Here is a 10,555-nt window from a genome sequence, read left to right as displayed (position 1 = left end):
CAGGAGATTAGGGCAGAGATGTATGGAGAGGACAGGTTATATACTGGAGATTATGTGTGGGGAGGTATCAGGAGATTAGGACATGTATGGAGAGGACAGGTTATATACTGGAGATTGTGTGAGGAAGTATCAGGAGATTAGGACAGAGATATATGGAGAGGACAGATTATACACTGGAGATTATGTGTGGAGAGGCATCAGGAGATTAGGGCAGAGATGTATGGAGAGGACAGGTTATATACTGGAGATTATGTGTGAGGAGGTATCAGGAGATGAGAGCAGAGATGTATGGAGGGGACAGGTTATATACTGGAGATTATGTGTGTGGGGGTATCAGGAGATTAGAGCAGAGATGTATGGAGAGGACAGGTTATATACTGGAGATTATGTGTGAGGAAGTATCAGGAGATTCGTACAGCGATGTATGGAGAGGACAGGTTATATACTGGAGATTATGTGTGAGGAGGTATCAGGAGATTAGGGCAGAGATGTATGGAGAGGACAGCTTATATACTGGAGATTATGTGGAGAGGTATCAGGAGATTAGGGCAGAGATGTATGGAGAGGACAGGTTATATACTGGAGATTATGTGTGGGGAGGTATCAGGAGATTAGGACATGTATGGAGAGGACAGGTTATATACTGGAGATTGTGTGAGGAAGTATCAGGAGATTAGGACAGAGATATATGTAGAGGACAGGTTATATACTGGAGATTATATGTGAGGAGATATCAGGAGATTAGGACAGAGATATATGGAGAGGACAGGTTATATACTGGAGATTATGTGTGGGGAGGTATCAGGAGATTAGGGCAGAGATGTATGGAGAGGATAGGTAATATACTGGAGATTATGTGTGAGGAGGTATCAGGAGATTAGGGTAGAGATGTATGGAGAGGACAGGTTATATACTGGAGATTATGTGTGAGGAGGTATCAGGAGATTAGGACAGAGATGTATGGAGAGGACAGTTTATATACTTCAGATTATGTGTGGAGAGGTATTAGGAGATTAGGGAGGTTGTTAGCTTTCAGGTTAGTGGTAGGTGGGCACAAGATATTGACGGGTGGGCACATGGTATTAGGGGGTAGGCACAGGATATCGGCGGGTGGGCACAGGATATCAGCGGGTGGGCACAGGATAGCGACGGGTGGGCACAGGATAGTGACGGGTGGGCACAGGATAGCGGCAGGGGGCTTCGGATGGCTTGGAAGGAGCGCTCAGAGCTGGGTCCGATCAGGGCTCGGTATTCTGTGAGGTCCCAGTTAGTATTCTGTGGAGTTTGCTCCTCTTCTGTTCTTCCCCCACCCCCAGTAATGTGATGCGGGGTCTCCATTCATTTCCACCTCATTAGAGCCTTGCAGAAAGTTTCTACCCCTCCGTCTCCCACCAATCACAGCTCCTGGCTCCTCTGCCCGATCTTCTGCAGATGATCTCAGCCCGGCTGTGTCAGTCTCTGGAGCCTGAGACTCTGCACCTGCCATCCACTGGACCCGACACGGTGAGTCCCCCCAAAGAGGGCGATCAGCGCCCCCCACTCTGATTACTACATCAAGATATACGCACACAGACGTATATACACATTACACATCTATATAGATGTGCGCACAGTGTGTGTGTAATGTATGTGTGTAATGTACCTGTATATACACATGTGTGCATGCAGTGTGTGTGTAATGTGTGTGTGTAATGTACCCGCATATACACATGTGTGCACACAGTATGTATGTAATGTACCCGCATATAGACGTGTGTGCATGCAGTGTGTGTGTAATGTGTGTGTGTAATGTACCCGCATATACACATGTGTGCATGCAGTATGTATGTAATGTACCCGCATATAGACGTGTGTGCATGCAGTGTGTGTGTAATGTGTGTGTGTAATGTACCCGCATATACACATGTGTGCATGCAGTGTGTGTGTAATGTACCCGCATATACACATGTGTGCACACAGTATGTGTGTAATGTACCCGCATATAGACGTGTGTGCATGCAGTATGTGTGTAATGTACCCGCATATACACATGTGTGCACACAGTATGTGTGTAATGTACCTGCATATACACATGTGTGCACACAGTATGTGTGTAATGTACCCGCATATAGACGTGTGTGCATGCAGTGTGTGTGTAATGTACCTGCATATAGACGTGTGTGCATGCAGTATGTGTGTAATGTGTGTGTGTAATGTACCCGCATATACACATGTGTGCACAGTATGTGTGTAATCTACCCGCATATAGACGTGTGTGCATGCAGTGTGTGCGCGCAGTGTGTGTGTAATGTACCTGTATATACACATGTGTGCGCACAGTGTGTGTGTAATGTACCTGTATATACACATGTGTGCGCACAGTGTGTGTGTAATGTACCCGCATATAGACGTGTGTGCACAGTATGTGTGTAATGTACCCGCATATAGACGTGTGTGCATGCAGTGTGTGTGTAATGTACCTGCATATACACATGTGTGCACACAGTATGTGTGTAATGTACCTGCATATAGACGTGTGTGCAAGCAGTGTGTGTGTAATGTACCCGCATATACACATGTGTGCACACAGTATGTGTGTAATGTACCTGCATATACACATGTGTGCGCACAGTGTGTATGTAATGTACCCGCATATACACATGTGTGCGCACAGTGTGTGTGTAATGTACCTGTATATACACATGTGTGCGCACAGTGTGTGTGTAATGTACCTGTATATACACATGTGTGCGCACAGTGTGTGTGTAATGTACCTGTATATACACATGTGTGCGCACAGTGTGTGTGTAATGTACCTGTATATACACATGTGTGCGCACAGTGTGTGTGTAATGTACCTGTATATACACATGTGTGCGCACAGTGTGTATGTAATGTACCTGTATATACACATGTGTGCGCACAGTATGTGTGTAATGTACCCGCATATACACATGTGTGTGCACAGTGTGTGTGTAATGTGTGTGTGTGTAATGTACCCGCATATACACATGTGTGTGCACAGTGTGTGTGTAATGTGTGTGTGTGTAATGTACCCGCATATACACATGTGTGCACACAGTATGTGTGTAATGTGTGTGTGTAATGTACCTGTATATATACATGTGTGCGCACAGTGTGTGTGTAATGTACCCGCATATACACATGTGTGTGCACAGTGTGTGTGTAATGTGTGTGTAATGTACCCGCATATACACATGTGTGCACACAGTATGTGTGTAATGTGTGTGTGTAATGTACCTGTATATATACATGTGTGTGCACAGTGTGTGTGTAATGTACCCGCATATACACGTGTGCACACAGTATGTGTGTAATGTACCTGCATATACACATGTGTGCACACAGTATGTGTGTAATGTGTGTGTGTAATGTACCCGCATATACACATGTGTGTGCACAGTGTGTGTGTAATGTGTGTGTAATGTACCCGCATATACACATGTGTGCACACAGTATGTGTGTAATGTACCTGTATATACACATGTGTGCGCACAGTATGTGTGTAATGTACCCGCATATACACACGTGTGTGCACAGTGTGTGTGTAATGTACCCGCATATATACATGTGTGTGCACAGTGTGTGTGTAATGTACCCGCATATATACATGTGTGTACACAGTGTGTGTGTAATGTACCCGCATATATACATGTGTGTGCACAGTGTGTGTGTAATGTACCTGCATATACACATGTGTGCGCACAGTGTGTGTGTAATGTACCCGCATATATACATGTGTGCGCACAGTGTGTGTGTAATGTACCCGCATATATACATGTGTGTGCACAGTGTGTGTGTAATGTACCTGCATATACACATGTGTGCGCACAGTGTGTGTGTAATGTACCCGCATATACACATGTGTGCGCACAGTGTGTGTGTAATGTACCTGTATATACACATGTGTGCGCACAGTGTGTGTGTAATGTACCTGTATATACACATGTGTGCGCACAGTGTGTGTGTAATGTACCTGTATATACACATGTGTGCGCACAGTATGTGTGTAATGTACCCGCATATATACATGTGTGTGCACAGTGTGTGTGTAATGTGTGTGTGTAATGTACCCGCATATATACATGTGTGTGCACAGTGTGTGTGTAATGTGTGTGTGTGTGTAATGTACCCGCATATACACATGTGTGTGCACAGTGTGTGTGTAATGTGTGTGTGTGTAATGTACCCGCATATACACATGTGTGCACACAGTATGTGTGTAATGTACCTGCATATACACATGTGTGCGCACAGTGTGTGTGTAATGTACCCGCATATACACATGTGTGCGCACAGTGTGTGTGTAATGTACCTGTATATACACATGTGTGCGCACAGTGTGTGTGTAATGTACCTGTATATACACATGTGTGCGCACAGTGTGTGTGTAATGTACCTGTATATACACATGTGTGCGCACAGTATGTGTGTAATGTACCCGCATATATACATGTGTGTGCACAGTGTGTGTGTAATGTGTGTGTGTAATGTACCCGCATATATACATGTGTGTGCACAGTGTGTGTGTAATGTGTGTGTGTGTGTAATGTACCCGCATATACACATGTGTGTGCACAGTGTGTGTGTAATGTGTGTGTGTGTAATGTACCCGCATATACACATGTGTGTGCACAGTGTGTGTGTAATGTACCCGCATATACACATGTGTGCGCACAGTGTGTGTGTAATGTACCTGTATATACACATGTGTGCGCACAGTGTGTGTGTAATGTACCTGTATATACACATGTGTGCGCACAGTGTGTGTGTAATGTACCTGTATATACACATGTGTGCGCACAGTGTGTGTGTAATGTACCTGTATATACACATGTGTGCGCACAGTGTGTATGTAATGTACCTGTATATACACATGTGTGCGCACAGTATGTGTGTAATGTACCCGCATATACACATGTGTGTGCACAGTGTGTGTGTAATGTGTGTGTGTAATGTACCCGCATATATACATGTGTGTGCACAGTGTGTGTGTAATGTGTGTGTGTGTAATGTACCCGCATATACACATGTGTGTGCACAGTGTGTGTGTAATGTGTGTGTGTGTAATGTACCCGCATATACACATGTGTGCACACAGTATGTGTGTAATGTGTGTGTGTAATGTACCTGTATATATACATGTGTGCGCACAGTGTGTGTGTAATGTACCCGCATATACACATGTGTGTGCACAGTGTGTGTGTAATGTGTGTGTCATGTACCCGCATATACACATGTGTGCACACAGTATGTGTGTAATGTACCTGCATATAGACGTGTGTGCATGCAGTGTGTGTGTAATGTGTGTGTGTAATGTACCCACATATACACATGTGTGCACAGTATGTGTGTAATGTACCCGCATATAGACGTGTGTGCATGCAGTGTGTGTGTAATGTGTGTGTGTAATGTACCCGCATATACACATGTGTGCGCACAGTGTGTGTGTAATGTACCTGCATATAGACGTGTGTGCACACAGTATGTGTGTAATGTGTGTGTGTAATGTACCCGCATATTCACATGTGTGCACACAGTGTGTGTGTAATGTACCCGCATAAAGACGTGTGTGCGCACTGTTTGTGTGTAATGTACCTGCATATACACATGTGTGCGCACAGTGTGTGTGTAATGTGTGTGTAATGTACCTGCATATAGACGTGTGTGCACACAGTATGTGTGTAATGTGTGTGTGTAATGTACCTGTATATACACACATGTGTGTGTAATGTACCCGCATATACACGTGTGTGCACAGTGTGTGTGTAATGTACCCGCATATACACATGTGTGCGCACAGTGTGTGTGTAATGTACCTGTATATACACATGTGTGCGCACAGTGTGTGTGTAATGTACCTGTATATACACATGTGTGCACACAGTATGTGTGTAATGTGTGTGTGTAATGTACCTGTATATATACATGTGTGTGCACAGTGTGTGTGTAATGTACCCGCATATACACGTGTGCACACAGTATGTGTGTAATGTACCTGCATATACACATGTGTGCACACAGTATGTGTGTAATGTGTGTGTGTAATGTACCCGCATATACACATGTGTGTGCACAGTGTGTGTGTAATGTGTGTGTAATGTACCCGCATATACACATGTGTGCACACAGTATGTGTGTAATGTACCTGTATATACACATGTGTGCGCACAGTATGTGTGTAATGTACCCGCATATACACACGTGTGTGCACAGTGTGTGTGTAATGTACCCGCATATATACATGTGTGTGCACAGTGTGTGTGTAATGTACCCGCATATATACATGTGTGTACACAGTGTGTGTGTAATGTACCCGCATATATACATGTGTGTGCACAGTGTGTGTGTAATGTACCCGCATATATACATGTGTGCGCACAGTGTGTGTGTAATGTACCCGCATATATACATGTGTGTGCACAGTGTGTGTGTAATGTACCTGCATATACACATGTGTGCGCACAGTGTGTGTGTAATGTACCCGCATATACACATGTGTGCGCACAGTGTGTGTGTAATGTACCTGTATATACACATGTGTGCGCACAGTGTGTGTGTAATGTACCTGTATATACACATGTGTGCGCACAGTGTGTGTGTAATGTACCTGTATATACACATGTGTGCGCACAGTATTTGTGTAATGTACCCGCATATATACATGTGTGTGCACAGTGTGTGTGTAATGTGTGTGTGTAATGTACCCGCATATATACATGTGTGTGCACAGTGTGTGTGTAATGTGTGTGTGTGTGTAATGTACCCGCATATACACATGTGTGTGCACAGTGTGTGTGTAATGTGTGTGTGTGTAATGTACCCGCATATACACATGTGTGTGCACAGTGTGTGTGTAATGTACCCGCATATACACATGTGTGCGCACAGTGTGTGTGTAATGTACCTGTATATACACATGTGTGCGCACAGTGTGTGTGTAATGTACCTGTATATACACATGTGTGCGCACAGTGTGTGTGTAATGTACCTGTATATACACATGTGTGCGCACAGTGTGTGTGTAATGTACCTGTATATACACATGTGTGCGCACAGTGTGTATGTAATGTACCTGTATATACACATGTGTGCGCACAGTATGTGTGTAATGTACCCGCATATACACATGTGTGTGCACAGTGTGTGTGTAATGTGTGTGTGTAATGTACCCGCATATATACATGTGTGTGCACAGTGTGTGTGTAATGTGTGTGTGTGTAATGTACCCGCATATACACATGTGTGTGCACAGTGTGTGTGTAATGTGTGTGTGTGTAATGTACCCGCATATACACATGTGTGCACACAGTATGTGTGTAATGTGTGTGTGTAATGTACCTGTATATATACATGTGTGCGCACAGTGTGTGTGTAATGTACCCGCATATACACATGTGTGTGCACAGTGTGTGTGTAATGTGTGTGTCATGTACCCGCATATACACATGTGTGCACACAGTATGTGTGTAATGTACCTGCATATAGACGTGTGTGCATGCAGTGTGTGTGTAATGTGTGTGTGTAATGTACCCACATATACACATGTGTGCACAGTATGTGTGTAATGTACCCGCATATAGACGTGTGTGCATGCAGTGTGTGTGTAATGTGTGTGTGTAATGTACCCGCATATACACATGTGTGCGCACAGTGTGTGTGTAATGTACCTGCATATAGACGTGTGTGCACACAGTATGTGTGTAATGTGTGTGTGTAATGTACCCGCATATTCACATGTGTGCACACAGTGTGTGTGTAATGTACCCGCATAAAGACGTGTGTGCGCACTGTTTGTGTGTAATGTACCTGCATATACACATGTGTGCGCACAGTGTGTGTGTAATGTGTGTGTAATGTACCTGCATATAGACGTGTGTGCACACAGTATGTGTGTAATGTGTGTGTGTAATGTACCTGTATATACACACATGTGTGTGTAATGTACCCGCATATACACGTGTGTGCACAGTGTGTGTGTAATGTACCCGCATATACACATGTGTGCGCACAGTGTGTGTGTAATGTACCTGTATATACACATGTGTGCGCACAGTGTGTGTGTAATGTACCTGTATATACACATGTGTGCGCACAGTGTGTGTGTAATGTACCTGTATATACACATGTGTGCGCACAGTGTGTGTGTAATGTACCTGTATATACACATGTGTGCGCACAGTGTGTGTGTAATGTACCTGTATATACACATGTGTGCGCACAGTGTGTATGTAATGTACCTGTATATACACATGTGTGTGCACAGTGTGTGTGTAATGTGTGTGTGTAATGTACCTGTATATACACATGTGTGTGCACAGTGTGTGTGTAATGTACCCGCATATAGACGTGTGTGCATGCAGTGTGTGTGTAATGTGTGTGTGTAATGTACCTGCATATACACACGTGTGCGCACAGTATATATGTCCCCAATATGTGTAACGTATGAGTGATTATGTATATACATTGGGTGCCTGGTATAGATTGTTATAGGTCCCATATTTATGACACTAGTTTATATACTGAGCGCAGAACGTGTAATGTGTGCGATCAGGCAGTGTATAGCTGTATTGTGTGCGTATATATAATGTATATGTATGTAACATATGTGGAGTTGTGTTTGTATATATATATATACACACAGGTGACACCAGAAGTTTCCATCCACTATATATAAAGACACATATGATGTTTTTCCCAATATCTGACATGAAATCAGAATAAACCTTTCCCGTTTTAGGACAATTAGGATTTTACCATAATCTTTAATATTCGCCCAATGCCGGAATAATGAGAGAGAGAAGGTTTCAGGCATTTTTATTACTTACTGCAGAGTCAGAAGTTTCCACCATTTCATTAGTATTTGGTACCATTGTCCTTACACTGAATGACTTGGGTCAGACGTTTGGGATCTCCTTCCAGAAGCTTCTCACAATAGTTGGTGGAATTTGGGCCGATTCCTCCTGACAGAACTGCTGTACCTGATCCAGGTTTGTAGGTCACTTTGCTCGGCGCTCGCGGCCTTTTCAGCTTTGTCCATAAATTTTCTATAGGATTGAGATCAGGGCTTTGTGATGGCCGCTCCAAAACATGGACTTTATTATCCTTCAGCCACTTTGTTACTATTTTGGCAGTATGCTTCGGGTCATTGTCCATTTGGAAGACCCATTTCCACCCAAGCTTTATCATCCTGGCTGATGTCTTGAGATGTTGCTTCAGCATTGCCACATAATCTTCTTTTCTCATGATGCCATCTATTTTGTGAAGTGCACCAGTCCCTCCTGCAGCAAAACAACCTCACAACATCATGCTGCCACCCCCGTGTTTCACAGTTGGGATGGTGTTCTTAGGTTTCCAGGCTTCTCCCTTTTATCTCCAAACGTAACAGTGGTCATTATGCCCAAAAAGTTCCATTTTAGTTTCATCAGACCACAGGACATGTCTCCAAAAATTAAGGTCTTTGTTCCTGTGTGCATCTGCAAACATTAATCTGGCTTTTTTATGTTTCTTTTGGAGTAATGGCTTCTTCCTGGCAGAGTGGTCTTTCAGCCCATGTTGATACAGTACCTGTTTCACTGTGGATATTGACACAATCTTACCAGCTTCCGCCATCATCTTCACAAGGTCTTTTGCTTTTGTCCTTGGGTTGATATGCACATGTCAGACCAAAGCACGTTCATCTCTGGGAGACAGAACCCGTCTCCTTCCTGAGCCGTATGATGGCTGGGCATTGCCATCTTGTTTGTACTTGTGTATAATTGTTTGTACAGATGAACGAGGCGCCTTCAGGGATCCTGAAATTGTACCCAAGGATGAGCCAGACTTGTGCCAGTCCACAATTCTCTTCCTGATATCTTGGCTGATTTCTTTAGACTTTCCCATGATGCTACATGATGCAGTGTGTTTCATGTGTGCATTAAAATACATCCACAGGTGTGTCTCTAATTAACTCAGATGTTGCCAAAAACTTATCTGAAGCTTCCAAACACATGACATCATCATATGGGCAGTCCAGAATTGTTTAAAGACACAGTAATCTTAGTGTATGGAAACTGCTGACTTTGCAGTAAGTAATAAAATGCCTTAAAACCTTCTCTCCTCTCATTATTCTGGCATTTGGCAAATATTAAAAATGATGGTATAATCCTAACTGACCTAAAACGGGAAAGGTTTATTCTGATTTCATGTCAGAAATTGAGAAACACATGGAGATGTGTCTTTATGGATAATTCTGGTTTCAACTGTATGTACAGTTGTGCTCAGAAGTTTACATACCCCGGCAGAATTTTTGCTTTCTTGGCCTTGTTTCAGAGAATATGAATGATATCAAAAAAAGCTTTTTCTCCCCTCATGGTTATTGGTTGGGTGAAGCCATTTATTGTCAAACTACTGTGTTTTCTCTTCAAATCTTAATGACAACCAAAAACATCCAAGTGACCCTGATCAATAGTTCACATACCCCGGTGATTTTGGCCTGATAACATGCACAGAATTTGACACAAATGGGTTTGAATGGCTACTAAAGGTAACATCTTCACCTGTGACCTGTTTGCTT

The 10,555-nt window shown here is 43.3% G+C and overlaps 1 protein-coding gene across 1 annotated transcript in view; it reads left to right on the top strand.

The window, feature by feature from the left end:
* The first annotated feature begins 1,181 nt into the window (after window positions 1–1,181).
* KCNJ10 (potassium inwardly rectifying channel subfamily J member 10) overlaps window positions 1,182–10,555 on the top strand; it is a 78,084-nt gene continuing 68,710 nt past the window's right edge. Inside the window, exon 1 of the mRNA XM_073637248.1 lies at window positions 1,182–1,503. Coding sequence (XP_073493349.1) covers window positions 1,432–1,503 — 72 coding nt within the window. The 5' untranslated portion in view covers window positions 1,182–1,431. The remainder of the gene's footprint in view (window positions 1,504–10,555) is intronic.

Source organism: Phyllobates terribilis, unplaced genomic scaffold (assembly GCF_046119375.1).
Source record: "Phyllobates terribilis strain yellow unplaced genomic scaffold, ASM4611937v1 Scaffold_6__1_contigs__length_29720123, whole genome shotgun sequence".
Lineage (NCBI taxonomy): Eukaryota > Metazoa > Chordata > Amphibia > Anura > Dendrobatidae > Phyllobates > Phyllobates terribilis.
This window is presented reverse-complemented; position numbering and strand designations above follow the sequence as displayed.